The 19,522-nt window shown below is 41.3% G+C and overlaps 1 protein-coding gene across 1 annotated transcript in view; it reads left to right on the top strand.

Moving 5' to 3' along the window:
- ITPKA (inositol-trisphosphate 3-kinase A) overlaps nucleotides 1-18,077 on the top strand; it is a 41,566-nt gene extending 23,489 nt beyond the window's left edge. The window contains exons 2-7 of the mRNA XM_027642180.1: nucleotides 1,770-1,866; nucleotides 4,031-4,244; nucleotides 5,900-6,104; nucleotides 11,996-12,097; nucleotides 13,159-13,230; nucleotides 14,118-18,077. Coding sequence (XP_027497981.1) covers nucleotides 1,770-1,866; nucleotides 4,031-4,244; nucleotides 5,900-6,104; nucleotides 11,996-12,097; nucleotides 13,159-13,230; nucleotides 14,118-14,321 — 894 coding nt within the window. The 3' untranslated portion in view covers nucleotides 14,322-18,077. The remainder of the gene's footprint in view (nucleotides 1-1,769; nucleotides 1,867-4,030; nucleotides 4,245-5,899; nucleotides 6,105-11,995; nucleotides 12,098-13,158; nucleotides 13,231-14,117) is intronic.
- The last annotated feature ends 1,445 nt before the right edge of the window (nucleotides 18,078-19,522 follow it).

Genomic DNA, 19,522 nt, shown 5'->3' with positions numbered 1-19,522 from the left:
TCAGCTAGAGCTAGTAATAACTGTGGAGTTCTATTAAGTGCAACTGAGTCTTCATAATTCTCAAACATCCAGGATTTTCTCTGCTTCCTCTCACTGGCATAGTATGTTTTCAAAAGCATTACTGATGCACAGGGCACATATCTGACCAAGAGTGACTTCATTTCGGCTTGAACTCTGTTCAAAACCAAATTTAGTTAAATAGGTCGAAGCAATGTTATTTCAGAGTAAGTATGCTCATATGGTGACAATATTGGTATGTCAGTTTAATTTGAAGCATAATGTAAAACTTTCTTGGGAGGACAAATCCTTAAAAGAAAGATCACTTGTGTCTGTGAGTTCACATATCCTCTTAATACATTCTAAGATAGCTGCAGAGTTTTGTCCTCACATGGTGACCAGTGTTGCTAGAGGATACTTTATAAAAAATGTAGTTTAAGTGAACAAGTTTGGGGAAGTGTAGCCAGGTCAGAGTGGGATCTGGAGAGCAACATTTTACCTGTGTATCGCCTGCAATTTCACTTTTTCTGTTTTTCACTTCTACAGAAGTACAGTGTAGAAGACAATAAAAATTAGGTACCCTAAGCACCTAAATTGTCAGATCAGTATTCATAGTGCATGAAGAGACATGGTTGTTTTGAATGGGGATTTCTCAGGGGATGAGCAAGTACCTAAACTTATTTTCAGTGACATCAATGCCTCCCATTTATTTTGGTGAATTCCAGCTAGGCCACTGATAAGCACTTCTGTAAATTCACCCTAATCCCCAACTATACTTGATCTCAACAAAAACCCCTTAGCACTAAATTGTCATGCAAGAGTATCCTGCAACTCCATGTTTCTTCTCCAGCAGAGTATCATGTTCTGGTGAATAAGGCTGCTCCCCTTGTCTGTGAAGCACTTTGGGATTTCTCAGAGTGTAACGTGAACACTGGTGGGCTGTGGTTCTCTCCCACTTGCATTTGAGTTCCAGAGCATGAGATGTTTTCGCTTTCTACTTTTTTTTTTCCTTTCTGCTTTTGTCACAGAGAGCTCAGCTGCTCTTTGTGAGCAGCTGTTCTGTTTCCCTGTCTGCCTGCAGTACCCAAACAGCTGCACCCTCTGTACACCAAAGGTTGCCAAAGCAATGCCCAGTTTTGTTAAAAAGTAACAGGATTGGGAAAGAGGGGAGGGAGCAGGAAAATTTGTGACCTGCAGGAGATCCTATAGCACACGGTCAGTGGGTGCTGAGGGACAGGGGTGAGTTCTGTGTCCAGCTAGAGGTACGTTTTCTATGCATCTGTCACAGTAAGGCTTACCTGCTGACTTGGAGAAAGCCGTTAATCATGAGGTGATGGTGAAGTTCTCTGGGAAAGGAAGTGTTGCTGATAGTGGCAAGCAGCTTATGTGCATGTCTCATGGAAACTTAAATGTGCGTATGTGTGCGTGTGCATGTGTTCGTTCAACATCTGCTGTCCGCATACTGTGTGACTCAGACACAGAGTGAGGTGTGGCTAAGAACAAGCCTGTGACATGCAGTATGACTTTTTTTTTTTTATTTCTTACAAATAGCTTTCTTGTGCACGGTGGGGCGTTATCTTTATTTGTCCATTCTTGGGTTTGTGTGCATGTTTTTCCAACAGTGATCATAGTGTTTGCTTTGTGGTTCCGCCTTTGAGCACTTAAAAATTAGTGAGGAACAATTCAATGTGCATGAAGCTATGTGATACATTTATGGCATGTCAGGATTTCAACTTCTGCCCAGTGTAATGTTTCTTTTCTTTGATTTCCAGAAAAAGGCATGGCATACGATTAAAACCATGGTTAACTTACCAGTTATCAGCCCCTTCAAGAAACGCTACTCATGGGTGCAGCTGGCTGGGCATACAGGTGAGATGCGTATCTTTGATGTGTTTGTCTCTGGACTGAGGATGGCAGCAGCGAGGAAAACAGTGTTTCTCTGTTTCCTTCAGGTAAAAAGGAAGCAGCCAATATCATATGAATCTGTGAACTAGAACATCTTTCAGTTGTGGTGGGGATAGGGAAGAGGGAGTGATACACCTGAATAATCAGATGAGCAAGGAAGTAATGGTGAGACTCTGGGGAAGGGCCAGGGTCCCGATTCCTCCTTACAAAGTGATATGTGTAAAATACATGTTAGAGGGAAACGAGGGACTGAGGAGTTAAAGCCCTAATCCATCTGTTTCCGTTGGTTGTGGTATGAGATCATTTTTCTTGACTGAGTAGCCAATAGTTAGTTCTCTAGTGGGAAGGATTACTGTTCATGTCTGTAAGTGCTTCAGCCCTGGCAAGGACGGTGTTTCTAATACCAACCACAAACTCCTCATCTTAATATAAGTCTTTGGATGGAAAACAAATGTAAAAATTGACTTGCTGACCAGGTGTTTGCATTGTGAACTCATCACTCTTCACTGTATGAGTGCAAGGGGCCAGCTCACTTGGCAGGTTCTAGTTTTGTATTTGTAGAAGTTGTTAAGTGTGCTCCTGATGTAGGCTTTGTTTCATTGGTAAGGCAAAAAACCAACAAAGGGAAGTCATCATGTTTGCATCTCTCATGCTTCATTTAATTCCTGTGCAGTGCTATTGGGGGGGGTTATTAGTACACATGTGGGCAGACACCTACGCTGCATCATGCTGTAATGCAGTACTTGAACCACCTCTTTATATGCTAATGCACTAATGTGATGCATTTCAAAGTTGTACTGAGGAATTTATTTAGCCCTAGAAATTGTGTAGCTGCCTTTTGCACATGTTGGTGGTGGGGCTGACTTGTATCACGCAGAGTGCCAAGGTGACCCAGTGGTAGAGCAGTTTTTATGACAGAGTGTATGGAGTTGGCTTGATCTGTGTGGAGTGATGTACTAGTTATGTAATCATAACCTTCTGGAGACTTGTGCAGTAGAGTGGTAGGGGAGTGTTAAGAGTTTACTAGAAGATGATTAGGAGAGATACTGTTCTGGTTTCCTTTTAATAGTTTTCTGTGGTTGTGTTTAGTCCATCCTTTTTGCAGCTGTTCTTCTCTGATGTGACAGGTTTTTTTTGAACTAAAACCTGGGCCATCACCACTCTTACCCTTGTGCCAAAGCAGTGCCAGTTCTAGGTTTTGTCGGAGAAGAACTAGTTTGCAATGGCTGAAGGATCTCGCTGTGATAAAAGTTGAGCGTTATCCCCAGGATTAACAGAGCTCCTACTTCGGTGTCCAATTTGTTTCATACAGATTAGAGGGTACCTCTGAATGAAATGTGTAGTTTCCTCAGCTGTTACTGGCAGGTTGCAAGACAGGAGAGTGTTTGGACAGGAATCTCCATACAGCTGGAGTCTGCTTACTGCTAATCGTGGCCTATGCAGACTCATTTGTACTGGATACCATTCAGACACAGCACTGTAAAAAAGACAATTTCACTACAGACTGTACCTGCAGGGAATTAGCAGATTAGCAGTTTTCCAGAGAAGAGGCAGTACCTGCAGTACCTGCAGGTAAACACTTGCGCAGTCACTGTGTGTGTAGAAGGTCAGTGCTTGGCTTCTGGCCTGTTCCTGGCTGTTTAACGATCACTGATTGACTGCGCTGCCCCTGTAGGTACACGCTCAGCAGGTATATATACCCTGTGTGAGGATTAAGGACAAAGCCAATGCTGGCAGTGTTATGCAGCTTTAAAATAGCCTGTCAGAGGATTAATGAATTCTGGCTTGTGGCTTCTTCCTGTGCATTTGAGTAAGTATAGTACTGTTTAATAAGCTAACCTTTTTAGCTTGGAAAAAAGGCAAACAACAGCCCAATGGCCTGGAGCAGCTACACTCCTTAAAGCTATAAATTCTAACATGGGAATGTATCCAAATGGACTTTTACTGCCAATGGCTGTTTGTCCTGTATATTTTATTTTTTATGAAAAGCATATTATCACTTGTATTCAGGGGAAATCTTTAACTGGTGCCATGAGGCTGAGGTAGATGAAGCTGGAGTGGTGGGGGAAGAGATTTTTCTTTTTTTGCATGTCAGTCTTGTCAGCATTTGTTTGATTTCTTTTTTTAGGGAGTTTTAAGGCAGCTGATAGTGGGAAGATTCTCAAACGCTTCTCAGAGAATGAAAAGGAGTGTTTTGAGCGATTGATGAAAGACCCACTACGCTCCTGTGTCCCTTGCTTCCATGGTGTGGTGGAGAGAGATGGCGAGAGCTACATTCAGCTGGATGACTTGCTTACTGATTTTGAAGGGCCAAGTGTGATGGACTGCAAGATGGGGATCAGGTGGGGTAAATGAAAAAGAAAGTGCTTTCTAACCCATGTGCATTTGAAGGAAGGGAGAGATGTGGTCGTGCTCTGTCTGGAGGAGTTTGGTAACATTTTTGGGTCCTTGGGATTCAGTACAGACAACCTATTGTTGTGGCAATCGCCTTGGACAGCCTGAGGGCAGTATGTCCTTTTATTGCCTGATTGTGCATGGATTCTGGAAACTGGCTGATCTATAGCCTCAAAAACTATCCACATCAAGAAATTTTTGGGGGCGATTTGAGAAAAAGTTTCTCTGCAGTGGCCTGATAATACAAGGAAAAAACCCTACACGATTTGTTCACTGACAGTTTATTGAATCTTATTCTATGCAGTGATTCAGAAGGCCCCACAAAGAGTAAAATTCCCATGTCCAAATGCAAATGACTGAATAGCAGCATGAGAGTCCATTTCCAGTGCTTGAATGAGTCTTCACTTGTACTGATCTCTTCTGTAAAGAGCTGTCCATCTGCTCAGGACTGACCTGTGTTTTTCCCTACTCAGGCATCTGAAGGTGTTGCTATTACCTTAAGGAAAACCTTAATAATACTATCTAAGCATAACAAAGAGATAGGGATCTGATGAGAGTCTGTAATAACAGTATAGATAGGGATCTGTTGGGAGTCTGTAGTAACAGGAGAGGTATGAACTGTCATAGTAATCCTTTGGGTGTCAGCTCAGATGCTCAAGAGTTATCGTCATAAATGAGTTCCTCTCATTACAGGAGTGCAGGTACTCCTTTTCAAATAGATGCAAAATTTTAAATGAATTGTCAGCTAAATCAGAGTAGAAATATGTAGCACTGGTATGCTCAGAAGAAAGAGAAGGATTTGCAGCAGCACATATTTTATTCAGAGTAGGTGATGTTCTGGCAATGAGTGACAGCATCTCCTAAACGCCATCCTGATTTGTTACACTGTGATGCAACAAGTAAGCTCCAGGCACTTGACAAAGTGCAAGCTTTATGAATCCAGTGAAATGTAGAGAACATGGGCAGTGCCTTTTTAACGGTTATCAGATTAACAGATTGAGTGATAAGAGCAAAATGTGGAAGGTTTGTGACCCTTCACCTTCCTGTTCTTAGTTACCTCTTCTGATTTGGAACTGCTCAGATAATCTGCTTTACTCCGTAGTTTTTTACTGTATGAAGAGTGATTCTGTCTTTACTGTGATGAATTAAGTAAAACTTAAACTTTCTGAGGCCTAAAAAAAAGTACTCATGACTGATGTTACAGGTTTTTTTGAAGAGAGAGAATGCAGTAAGTCTTCAGAAGCCCTATTTGTTTTTAAGTGATCTCTCGTAGCTGTCCTCTGAAAATGCAGTTCTGTTTCATGGCACAGTAGGAATTCATCTTTCTTCTATTCTGTAACCAGGACATAACAATAACTTGTAACAGTAAGTAAAGGTGTAGTTAGAACAAGAAGCAAATGACAGTTCTCAATTCCTGCAACTGGTTCACTAAATACATCTGCACAGTCATTACTCTGTGTTCTTTAGTTTCCCCATATGCAAAACTGGAGCAATGATAACATTTACTTTTCTGGTTGATATTTTTTTTAAGCCAATTTGTAAGTTGTAAAAAGAAATGTTTGGGAAGTCCTTACACTTTCGTTGGGATGGGATGTTTTTGTAGAACGTACCTGGAGGAAGAGTTGACTAAGGCACGAGAGAAACCAAAGCTGCGTAAGGACATGTACAAAAAAATGATTGAAGTGGATCCTCTTGCTCCCACGGCTGAAGAGAATGCCCAGCATGCTGTCACCAAACCCCGCTACATGCAGTGGAGGGAAACCATCAGCTCTAGTGCCAACCTGGGTTTCAGGATTGAAGGAATTAAGGTAATAGTTTCACTTCTGCTTGTTTCTGGAGACGAAACTTTGTTTCATGTGTTGATTAATCAAAAAGCTAGTGCTAGTCCAAAGGATTATGTGAAAATGCGCTAACTGAAACCATAGAGTTCACTGTATTGCAGTTTTAAAGCATTCATTGTAATTATAACAGAGCAGTGTCGATGAATTTAAACTTCAAGTACACATCAGCCATACTTGAATCCACCACTGAGACTTTGCAGGAAGGACTCAAGGAGGTACACCGTATAGATAGAGTGAAAATGAAACTGTTATGAGGAGGAATTCAGAACGGAAGAATTAACCACCTCTCCCCAGGCAATTACTTTTTTTATCCAGGAACTATACATATTTATTCCAAGTGAATCACAGTAAAGTGGGTTTGTTGCAGTTATGTTTATTTGCAAGGCATGTTAAAAGCATTTGCTTAGATACTCTTGGGATCGAGGAAACCACTTGTCCTTTTAAGTACATGACGATATCCAGTATAGATGGAGCTGGAATAAAGCCAAAATAATCCAAAATAAATTTTCTCTATCAACAAAGTCCATCTGTTCTTGATGGATAAGTGCCCCTGTACCTTTCCTAGAATACTACCTTACAGCCATAGAAGAACCTTGACAATTTTGTTTCCTACCAATTAATTCTTTATATTAAGTAGAATCATAAAATCATAGAATGGCCTAGGTTGGAAGGAACCTTTAAGATCGTGTAACCCCCATGCTGTGGGCTGGGACAGCTTTCACTAGACCAGGTTAATCAGAGCTCCATCCAACCTGGCCTTAAACAATTCTAGGGATGGGGCATCCACAACTTCTCTGGGCAACCTGTTCCAGTGCTTCACTAACCTCACAGAGAAGATTTTTTTCCTAATAACTAATCTAAACCTACTATCAGTTTGAAGCCATTCCTCGCTGTTCTATTACTATATGCTCTTGCAATAAGTCTCTCTCTATCTTATAGGTTCCCTTCAGGTACTGGAAGACCTCAGTTAGGTTACTCCAAAGCCTTTTACAAGCTGGATAAACTCAATTCTCTCAGCCTTTCCTCATAGGAGAGGTGTTCCATCCCTTTAATCATCTTCGTGGTGCTCCTCTGGACTTGCTCCAAGAGGTCTCTGTCCTTCCTGTGCTGGGGACCCCAGAACTGGATGCAGTATTCTGGATGGGGTCTCACCAGAGCACAGGGGCAAATCCCCTCCATCCATCTGCTGACCATGCTGCTTTTGATGCAGCCCAGGGTACAATTGGCTTTCTGGGCTGCAAGTGCACATTCAGTGCCAGCTCACATCCAGCCTCTCACCCACCAGCACCCCCAAGTCCTTCTTGGCAGGACTGCTCTTCATCTGTTCATCCCCCAGCCTGAATTGATACCACGGGTTGCCCTGACCCAGGTACAGCACCTTGCACTTAAGCTACATGAGATTCCCATGGGCCCACTTCTCGAGCCTGTCTAAGTCCCTCTGGGTGGCATCTTGTCCTTCAGGTGTGTCAACCACACCACTCAGCTTGGTGCAAATTTGCTGAGGATGCACTCGATCCCTTTGTCTATGTTCTTAATGAAGATATTAAATGACACCGGTCACAATACAGACCCCTGAGGGCCATCAGTTGTCACTGATGTCCACTGGGACTTTGAGCCACTGACCACTACCCTCTGGATGCAACTGTCCAACTACTTTCTTGTCTACCTAACAGTCCACTTCTCAAATCCATCTCTCTCCAGTTTGGAGAGAAAGATGTTGTGGGGGACTATGTCAAAGGCTTTACAGAAGTCCAGATAAATGACATCTGCAACCCTTCCCTTATGCACTGATGGAGTCACTCCATCATAGAAGGCCACTAGGTTGGTCAGGCAGGACTTGCCCTTGATGAAGCTGTTCTGGCTGTTTTGAATCACCTCCCTGTCCTGCATGTGTTGTGTTCCATGGCAGTGTCAGATACCTACCAGAAGCCTACTCTCAGAATATCACCCTGACTCAGTTACTTGAATGTTAGCACTTGCGGGAACCTGGAAGCGTGCTTTCTGCTTGCATAGGCCTGTCACAGCCAACCTTAAACTAGTTTGCTTGGGTTTAGATAGAGGTGTACTTGTAGCAGCAGAGAGCATGGTGAGGGCTGTCCAAACCCACTTGCACCCTGGGTGAGTACTTGTTACCTGAAACCCATGACATGAGAGCAGTAAAGAAGCTAGTGTGGGTTACCCTGTGTGATGTCAGGATGTTTCCAGACTATACACATTTAATTTAGGTCAATTAGGACATTGTAAATTATAACCTGGATTAGTTTTGCTTCCATTGCACAATTCAAGCACATAGAAATAAGAAAGGGATAAAAGAGGATGATGCTGATGGACAGAGGCTCTTTAAATACCCCCTTCTTCTCTGCTTCCCTGTGTTGTCTTATCCCTTCCTTATTCACAGATTCTCCTGCTGTGATACAGGAACTGGGGCTTCCAGCTCATGGTGTGTTGGCCCTCTGTACGCTGTGCCACCCACTCCTGGCTGTTAGACACAGTCATCATCATGCAGGAACTGTCTGGGGGGTAGATGATCTGGCTCCAGTCCAGTCAAGACACAGGATCTTATCTTGCCCTTTAGCCAACTAACAATGTTATCAAGAGACTTGTTTTATTCCTATACCGCTTAGATTTTTGTATACTTTCTGTAAGGGAATTAGAAACCCAGATGATCTTGGGACCTTTAATGTATGTTCTTGGAAAGATAGTTGGTCAGTGTACATGTACAGATTTCTGTTGAATCCTGGAGAGTGACTGAGCTAAGGGAGCACAGGGGAGCTTCCAAATGTCTCTTGGCTTGTTCTTTATGGTTTTGTTGGTTGTCAGAGATGGGTAGGAACAGTATGGCACAAGACTGTGTAGTATTTCCCTCTGCAGAGACAATGCTGTAACTGTGCAAAACATGAATACTTAATCCTTGATTAAGCACAGGAAATGCTTTGGAGTACTTCATTACATTACCTTTCCCTCCATCTCCCTGTGCTATTATGAGGAATGTAGGTATCATTCTCTTAATTTTTTTTACATGGAGAAATGGTGGCAGAAAGTGAGTTGTTCAAGCAATACAGCTCATCAGTACTCCTTACATTGTTTCACTGCAGCTGAACTGTATATCCAGTTCTGTATATTTGCAGAAAAGCAAAGCCATTCTGCAGGGATCCCCATTTTGGGAGGAGAGCCTATAAGAGTCAGTGGTGCCAGCTAGTGGTTGTTGGGGAAAAGGGGATGTTCTTCCTGATCTCAGTGATAACTCGTGGAGTTAGCTGAGAAGATATATTGGGTTTGGTCTCAGAAATATTCCTGCTCTGTGGCTGCTTGAGTAAGAAGCAGAAGCAAAGAAAGTGAAATCATATAAGCCCTTCTGTGAAGTGGCTGCCGATAAATGAGATCTTATTCACTGTATGCACTCCTTCACCTTTTCTCTTTAGGTTGAACGGCCCCTTTTCGCTGTCTTGCTCCCATATCTCTGAAACCAAGTCAGGTTCATTTATGGGATTTGTCACTTTTCCTCCTATCAAAAATAATTCAAACCATTTGGTTTCCCTACAGCTGGAACATGACACAAGACATGCTATCTTGTGCCTGCCAGATTCTGAATGCATGTTTCCTCTCTGGCAGGGCCTGTCTGAAGGCTAGGCATCAGAAACGTCTTTCTCTACAATATGGAGCTAATAGTTTTGCAGAGTAGAGATTCATGGGACCAAGAACTGGGATTTCTGGCTTCCCATTCTATCACTGAATGTCAGTGCACTTTTCAAAGTTACTTCTTCCTTTGGTACCATTCCTTTAGCCATAGATCAGGGATAGCCATGTTCCCAGGAGGACATCAGATATGATGCATAAATCTTTGTGTGTCTATTAAGGTAAGCCAGAATCCTTTAAGGGAAGTCTGTGGAGGACTCTGAGCAAGACCACATGGGTTAAGATAGGTAACACTACTTTATGGAACTGTGAAACCTGCCCTTCTGCAAGCTGTGTCACTGGCACATGTAATGAGAAGTGTTGCAAGTGACCCATGAGCTGCACTGTGTGATGGACTGCTCTGCTGTGCAGGAATGTATGTGGAGTCCTTGACAAAGGTGACTTCCAGGAGTGGGTCAGGCAGGTGCCTCCTGGGGCTCAGGTACATCCAGAGGTGTTGCAGAGCCCTGGTTTAGAATACTGAGGATGATACCATTCAAAATCTGGATGTTGTTTACAGTAAGACAGGCAGCAGTTATGTTTCCTGCCAACCACTGGAAAGGAGCAAAATCATAGCAGTGTTTCTCAACCACAGGGAAACAAGCAACTAGTCCGTTCAGACAAAAAAAAAAGGATGAAAAGGGAACACAGAGCAGCGATTCCAGACTGGGATTTATGGCAGAGTGAGAAATTATTTTTAAAATACCTTTCTCCAATGAAGAGGTATGAGGGATGAAGTTCCAAATTTCTGTGTGCTGTTGAATATTATCATACATTAGATCAGATGGCTCCTAACTTTCACTGCCTACCTGCTGAGCTGCTCTTGCATAACTTGCACATCTCATCAGGCTGACATGCCACACTTGTATCTGGCCCACAGCCTTGGAATAAAATTCTGTTTATTCTGCTGCTAGAAAGTCTGGTAGGTGGGAGGCAGTTCTGCATGGCTCTGCCATTCAGTCAGTTCATTCTCTTGCATGAGAGATCTGGAATTATAGCATTATTGAAATTTTTTCATGTGTACGTTAGAAGCCAAGTTCAGCTGTGGAATAAATAGTGTTTCACCTGCTGAGACTGGAGCTGAATTTATCCAGTTTTGGTACAGTGACTTAATATGTAGGAGAGAATACATTTTGATGACCTGCTGATTTACTCTTATAATCAAAATGAGGGATTTTCCGATACAGTGGAGAGGAAAACAGTTTGATAATCCTTCAGGGTTTTAGTGGATTTTTATTACCAACTGTGGTAAATGCTGTATCTTACACGATTGTCCTAAAATCTCCTATTTGTGTCTCTTGAAGCAGCAGGGATGCTGCTGGGGACTTGCATATTCATATAGTCTATGTTGACAGATACCTCTGATTCATGCACTGCTCTTATTTACTTTTAATTCCAGAAGCACAAGCTGGTCTGTACCAGCACGTAAAAAGACTTGGTTTTTTTCAGTAGCAGGATACTTCTGTACTGAGCCTTACTGCTAGCACAAAAATACTCTGAATTTCTCCGCATGGAACAAGCATGTCTACATGGTCGTTTGCCAAAATTCACTTTGTCTCTGCTAGCATTGCAAATCCCAAGTTGTTCCTGTCTGCAACTAGATTTCCGTTCTGTGACTTCTAGGTCACATTAATATTCAAAGGTATATTGGGAACTGAGTCCTAACTGTGATTCTTTGATTTCCACATTAATAAACAGAAATAACAATAAAAACAAAACCCACAAAACAACAACAAAAAACCCTCACCAAATAGAAAAAAAAAAGGACTAGTAAAATTTGACATAAAAATGTTCCCTTATGCCCTCAGCCAGGGTTTCACTACATCTAGCTAGACAAGAGGACAACCAAAGAGGTCACTGTGGTTTGCCCCACTGAACTTTGCACTGCTAGCACTGACATGTGAGAAAACCCTCCTGCAAGCTTGTAATATCATGAAGTTTGTTTTTATTTTCTTGTTCTCAACAGGAAATGAAGTGCCAGTGCCATTTAAAGTCATCCAATCAGCTTTTGTATCTCTGCTCCTCTACTTTTTTCTTGGTTTATCTGTTCTCTTCCTGTTCAACTACTCACTTTCATCTGGTTAGCAAGAGCTGAGCTGTTGATGGTTCAAGAGGATTGACTGATGAAGGGAATGATATGCGTGTGGTATAAATCATCTCTGTCTTTGTGTGGTTTTGTGCAGAAGGCAGATGGAACATGTAACACAAACTTCAAAACTACGAAGACACAGGAGCAAGTTCTACAGGTTTTTGTGGAATTCATTGAGGGCAACACAACTATTCTGGTGAGTTTGAACTCTTCAGGTTATCTGATCTTGGACCCAATGAAGTTGCTTCAGGGCCATGCTTTCTTTGGTACATGAAATAGGACTTAGACTACCAAGGAAGTAAATGGTTTTGACTTCAGTTGCTCTCAGGACATGGAGTGGACATGCAAACTTGGTGGGCTGTGAGAAGTAGTTGACTGAGACCAGTTCTGTCAGCTCATGTCATGAGTTCACCTCAAATGCCTTGTGGTAGCAAAATGTCGTTGAGACTAACTTGCCATCGGCTTCGACCACGTGTGTCAATTGCATCAGAGGGATGATGATATCTAAGCAAGGATTGTGTTGGCAGGAAAACCTGTGATTTGGGAATTCAATCTGGGGAGGATAAAAACAGAGCATAGAGGCAGGAAGTGGGATTGGTGACTGGCTGTGCTCACATGTATGAAATTCATCTCAAAGAGCAACTCCTGTATGCTACTTCATGGGTAGCACAGTAGGCATGTGGTAGATGGCATAACACATCTCTTGTCTTTGAAACTTCAAAGGATGCCATAGTGTTTTGCTGCAATGTGGAAGCCATTATGGAGGCAGACTAGCCCTCCAGGAGGAGCAAGGGCAGCACTAAAAATCTGCGCTAGAGCTTTATACATTAGGTATTGATTCTTTTTATTCCCACCACTGCCCCCACCATGGTTGAAGCTCCTTGTCTCTCTAACACAATTTCATTCTCTTTTCACTCTAGATGAAAGATTTTTAATTGCTTGAAACATTTTTCTCTTTATTAAGAAGGAAAAAAACCACATGCAGAAAGCCTCACTGCATCCAAATCAAGACAGAGAAGTATGCTTGGTGTAACACATGCAGCAGAGGAACTGCAGTCTGTTCATTCACTATGAAAGCTTGCTGAAGTGTATTTTCAGATTGACTTTCAAATGATGAACCTGTTGTTTTGAAGGACCTCCAGCCTAAAAGTAATATGGTCTCTTCATTATACTGACTCTTGCAAACAGAGTATCTTTATTCAGTCTTCAGTTAAATGTTTATGGGTTGTTTGGGTTTTTTTTCTCTTCTTCCTCTAGAAAAAATACCTCAAGCGTCTGCAGGAAATTAATGTCATTCTTGAATCCTCAGACTTCTTCAAGCGACATGAGGTGAGCAGTGAGTGGAATTTTGTGGAGGTGCATTGCTTCTTCATTTGGTCATTCAGATGTACTTAAGAATAACCTGCTGTATGAGTAGAAAGGAATTTGTAGAACAAAACTAATGTATGTTAACAACACAGATACCACAAAGCCTTGATCACAATGATACAGAAGATTAAATTAGTCGAGAAATACTAAATCCTCCCGTCTTTATAATATCACAGCACTTATAACTCTGGGCCACTACACAGAGTGGTTTATTAGTACTGGTTTCCTGCAGTTTCTCTAATCTTGGTGTCTTCCAGTGGGAATCTTTACAGGGGAATGGCAGTGTGGAAGCTTGCATTTGGTACAATGGCATTATTGTAGTTTGACAATGAGGGCTGTATTAGTTATAATGGATTTACATGGAAATACTGTATAATTCTGCTTTAGATGTTCTCCCTGTGTGCTTTGCTGTGCAGAAGGCATCATTAGCAATGTAAATTCTGCTTGTTACAGCTCAAGATTATGAGATTAGACATTTTATTTTACCTTGTTGATGTCCTCTTATCACTGGAGATATTTTTGTTAATCATGGGTCATAGTCTGTCTTTGAAAATAGTCACTGGCCTTGCTGAATTGCTCAAATTGAGACCTGTTGCTAAGTGAGATGAAGAATTGCTTTTCTTCCCGTTGTCTACTGTGTCCATTTCTCATCTACATGCCCTTTTAGACCTTACTGATTGAAATGGTTATGCAAATGGAGCATGTAAATTGTCACTGTATAAGTGCAGCCCAAAAGTGTGGTGGGTGACAGGTCATCTGAGGAGGTCACCTGGTTATCAGGAAGTGTTAAGTGGTGGGGGAGGGCTGAAGATGTATTTGTAACCTCATCATCTCAATCTGTCTTCCAGGTTGTTGGAAGTTCACTACTTTTTGTACATGATGGCAGTGGGAATGCCAATGTGTGGCTGATTGATTTTGGAAAGACTACCCTTCTCCCTGATGGGCAAACACTGGATCACAGAATCCCCTGGCAAGAAGGCAACAGGGAGGACGGGTACTTGTTGGGGTTGGACAATTTGATTGGCATCTTGGAAAGCATCACTGAAAGATGAGTTGAGAATGGCACAAAACTTGCAGGGCTTCTCTGTAATTTTCTGCTTTACTGAAGTAGAAGGAAACTCAGTTAGAAGGAAACCTTTAAGTCCAAGCTCCTGAGGTCATCAGTGCAGAGGAAGCTACATCCAGAACCTAGCAGTTAGTGATCAAAATTACTTTGCATCAACCCTCTATGGATGTAAACAAATAACTCCAGATTGGTCTGTATTGCACCAGATGAACTTGAGACTGGTCCTCAGAGAATGAAGTTCTCCATACTTGGGAATCACACCAGCATGAGTCAAGAGGTCTGTGTGGTAAACCAGAATGATTGTGATTTCTGGCAAAATTGGACTCCAGATTACTTCTTAGTGAACCGGGGCAAATGCTTGGGGATTCAGGACAGAAAAAAACTCCATTTTTTCAGGGAACTGCATAGTTTTAAGACCAGATTGGTTTTTTCCTCTCTAATTCCAAGTCTTCTTGCGCCTGTGTGCACTGTAGGTTGGACCAACAACTTCTACCGCATTGTGTTACAGTGTGAACAAGGTGGAAATGGGTGATAATCACAAGAAACCTGGAGCAAAGGGAGACAACAGTTTGTAGTGGCTTGATGTGGCTAACTGCTCTTGACCATTCCTCCTCTTCCCCACCCTAACCTTGCTTCTATCCAAGAACAGCCTTGGCTTTTTATGTAGCTTCTCAGGAGTTTACAAGTACTCTAGGGAGAGAATAGCAGCCTATGGTCTCCAAAACCATTTGACTTTCCAACTGGGTAGGCTGCTGGAAATGTTAGTAGCTTGGCAAGTTTGGCCTCTTGCAGCTGAACTGCAGTTCTGAAAATCACTAATGATCTTTCACACACAGATCAGGGAACTAAGTTTTTTTTTTTCCCAAGGCTTGTTTATTTTTAAGGATAAAACCCCTATACACAAGCACACAGATGCACGCACTAGTAATCAACAACCAATGTGATCTCTTAAGATCATGATTTGACTGTTTCCTAATATGTGTGACTTCTTGGCCATGTTCCTGTTCTCAAATACAATGGTGCCACTTAAGTATGTAAACTGGCACGGCAATCAGGATGGTAATGTTTCTGCATTCACAGCATTACACGGTGATGAAATAATTCCCAGGCATCCTTCCTCCAAGGTATCAGATGTTAAATCCAGGCAGTTTGGGTGAAGGGATGTCAATATATCACATCCTCTAGTCCCTGTCTGGAATTACAGGGTGATCTGTGATTAATTCTTCTTTTGCTGTGGTTCAGGCACAGCCACAGAAAATTCACAGTTTTTAGGTTAAGAAGATTGAAGTGTTTTCTTGTAATGGCTTCACATACCTTCTCCTTGATTTCCTCTAGTCACTTGAACAGTTCTTTAAATACTAGCAGTGTAAATACTATCATTAGTCTCATGTTCACTCACATTCCAGGTTTTAACATTAATAATGTGATGATGCAGTTTCCAAAATATGGACTAGACTTACATTGCTACTTGATGGTTAATCCTCTTTCAACATCTAAAGCTAGTAATGCACATTGATCAGAAATTGCCATCTTTTGCTGGTGTCCTGGGCTCAGGAGCGATTCTGAGAACTTCTGGATATATGAAACTGACTCCATGCTTTGAGAAACTGCTACTTCAATAATAACCATTATCATGAGCAGAAAAAACCCTGTAGAGTTCAGATCTGGAATGGAATCTATGTATAACATTTGTAATTAGAACTGAAGAGCCTAAAATAATTTCTAAAATGAGTTACTTTGGATAACACACTACTGTACTAAAAGATCAGTCAGATTTAGTTACTTTTTCATCACCTCTAAGCAAAACAGCAGTGTTAAAAATTGAAGTTCAACTGTCACATAAAAGTTAGATGACTTAGAGTAGGTATTCTGTTAGGAAGTAATGACATGTGGAAGCATTTCATCCTAACACAGAAGTTGTCTGAAACTGGTAATTATTTTTGCAGTTCACTGCAAATTCAGATGACTTCTGTGGCCTCTCAGAGTCTCTCAGTTTTATATGCATGATAGCATGTTAATGAATTTTCCACTTAAAAGTTTCAGAAGGTTTACACTGCCTTTTTTTTTTTTTTTTGAATTGACAGTGAGCACAGATATCATTCCAGATGCCTCCTAACTTTTGAACTGCTATGAGATGACAAATGAATAGCAAGTAAATAGGTCTCACAGGGAGGACTTTAATAACATTACCTTTTTTATGAGACTTCAATTGCAAGCAGTCCTACCATAATAAAAAAAATTATTGAAGTTAGGACATAACACTGTGAAGATATAATTCCTTTAGTGGTTTGCTTAATTAATCTTCAGAGTTAAATTTCTTTCTTCTGTTACCACACCTGTGAATCTTTTGCACCAGTGTAACTTATTTTCTAGAGGGGAGATTTAGGTGGTAGAGGTTGATGTTCAAATGTCAGCTGAGAATTTAAGACAAACTTTTAGAATGACTGTTGGAAAGGTCAGGGAAAAATGAAAACCTCTGCAATAGCAAACCGTGGTCTGAAAACTCATTCTAGATAACACATAGTTCTAGCAAGTTAGTTTTGAAATGGCCTCTTTGCCTTGCTAAAGGATCAGAAAGGAAGAAATCACAATCATCTGCTGTTGTTATGGAAAGGAGAGAAGTAGGCAGCTTTTCTTGGTAAACTGCTAAGGGTAGGATTTCCAACTGAGCACAGGAGTTCTAGGAGGGTGAGACTATGAGCTCATAAACAAACTACCACAGGGTATGTTAGGTACCTTGTTTCTCATCAGATGGACCAGAGGGTCTGTCTGTGTGCACTCACTTGCTAGTGTGAGGAAGTCTTCTTTCACTATGGAGTAAGTTGCCTTGAATAAGCTTATATTTACCAGAGAGTCAACATGATGCATTTGCACAGACATGTAACATAGAAGAGCTGATGCATGATAACCAAGGTACTTGTTCACATGCAAGTCCAGAGTGTAGTTCGTTAATGGATCTGCTGGGATAGTGCCTCACTCTGGAGACACTGAGTGTGTGTGTTTCTGCAGCATGGCTGCAGATATACTGGCCCAGAGGCACTTTGGTGCTGAACAGCTGACCTCTGATTTACACACCAAGGTCTTTAAACTCATGGGTTAGATGCAGCAATGCTTACTGCTATAGCTGCTGCATTCCTGTTTGAATCTGAAAGTAGGACTTCTCTCCCTCAACTTGTTTTTTTGGCCTTGCACAACTAGGCATCAGTTTTGTTCCCATTTTACAGATGGGAACAGTACCTACTTACCTCACAGGAATGGTGTGAGGCTGTCCTTCACTATTGCCTGCAAGATGCTGTGAGATCCTTTGGAGGAAGGTGCAATATAGAAAGAAATGCACAGAGATACATCAGATAAGTTTTTAAAGATGTTGGGTGTTGAGGCCCCACAGGGATATAAATGTGGCTGAAATGTAACCAAAATGGTAAAAATTAAATCCCTCTGAATTTTGTACAGGGCAAAACTCACTTAATAGGATCCAGTTCCTATTAAAGGGAAAGATTGCAGTGGGAGTTGGACCAAACCCTTAAGTATCTCAGAGGGCTTTTGCTACCTTTTTTATTGCTGTTGTTATTATTTGTTATTCTTAAGGTACTGAGTTCAAATGGCCTGTATCATCCACATGCATCAGTTCTGAACACTACAATGCAATGCTGACCATGGTCACTTTTGACATTGACTGTATTGGATGAGTGTTTGTTACTCTGAAGTGTGTATGCTACTAAATAAATGAGACTAAAGTAAAAAAAACTGCTGTGCTTTGGTCACGTTAGAATGGTATATTTTCTTCCAGAAATGCCTGAGGGAAGGGACAAAAAGCTATTTATTTCAATGTTTCTTTTGCTTTTAGTCTTTAGCATCTGATATTTCCTAAAGCAAAACCAGCTCTAAGACAACTGGAAGCTAACACTGGAGCTTGATTCCAAACCCTATTGTATGTGTTAACTTTAGAAGCTGATCCACACAAAGCGTGTTGGCTTCCTTCAAGGTAAATCTCAGTGAATAGCCTATAGCACACAAAAAAAATGTACATAAAGAGGCACTTGTGAGACTCGGAGCAGTTAACTGTTCCACTGGGAAGTTTTGTATGGCCACAGGAAGGAACACTCAACATGCCAGGACCAGCAACACTTCTCAGCATGAAAGAGTGTATTCTTACCTGTGTGCAAAGTGTACTTAACAGAGAGGGAAGCGAATAACCACCATTAGTGTCTCTTTATTTTTTGTTGCAAATATAGAAGGATACACTTGTCCAGCTTTAAATTGCATAGAAGCAGGCATGTCATCTACTTATGTACAGTAGTCACCCAGAAAGGTAAGTTGGCAAGAAGTGCTTCCATGGTCAAAGGTAATGACAAATCAAAACAAATTCAGGTAATGTGATGGGAAGATGTTAGACATGATATCACTAAAGTCTCTGCATCAGATTGAGAAGGGTGGACAGCCAGGAGGAGAGAGCACAGCCATGGTTACAGGAGAAATAGTCTTACAAAGCTCTGCTGCTCAAGGGTCTAAGGAAGTGTGGTCCCTGGCTGACACAGCTGTGGAGATGCAAATACACTGGGGAAAACTGTACTTGCAGCAGCAGCATTTTCTTTTTTGAGTAAGTAGGGGGAGTGTACTGGAGGTGGAATAAGGTACACTTGCAAAAGCTCTTAACTATTTTATTAGTCCTGGAAAGCTTTCTTAGTGCACACCTGCCCATTGACAAATCAGTTGAGAAATTAGCTCAGGATAAGGGTTGATATGAGGGAAACACTTTAAATGTGTATAATTAAAAATTCTTTTTCTTTAAAGGGAAAAATGAAGATGCAAAGCACTTAAATTGAGATTAAAAGTAACAAAGAAATCAGAAGCAGGAATATTAACAAATGTGAAAAGAAAGCAGAGAAAGACAAAATGAAATTTGCATTGTTTTGTTGATAAGTCCCTTCTTTAAAATGTAAGTATGAGGTTTTATGAAGCAACATAAAGTAGTAATGCTGAACCCAGAAAAAAAAACAACTCTATACACTCAAGTGCAAAACCAATTTGCTAACGTGTTAAAAGACACTTCTCAGGAAAGGCAATTGATAATAACCCTATAATGGCTGATTTTGCAGTGGGAAGTGTTGGAAGACTTTTTGCATGGATAACAGGACTGAATTAATCCCAGATCTCCAGCTCATGTCATTCCTCTAGGAAACAAAA

This window comes from Corapipo altera, unplaced genomic scaffold (assembly GCF_003945725.1).
Source record: "Corapipo altera isolate COAL_440 unplaced genomic scaffold, ASM394572v1 23b, whole genome shotgun sequence".
NCBI classification, from domain to species: domain Eukaryota; kingdom Metazoa; phylum Chordata; class Aves; order Passeriformes; family Pipridae; genus Corapipo; species Corapipo altera.
Note: the sequence above shows the minus strand (reverse complement) of the source record. Positions and strands in the feature narration are given on the sequence as shown.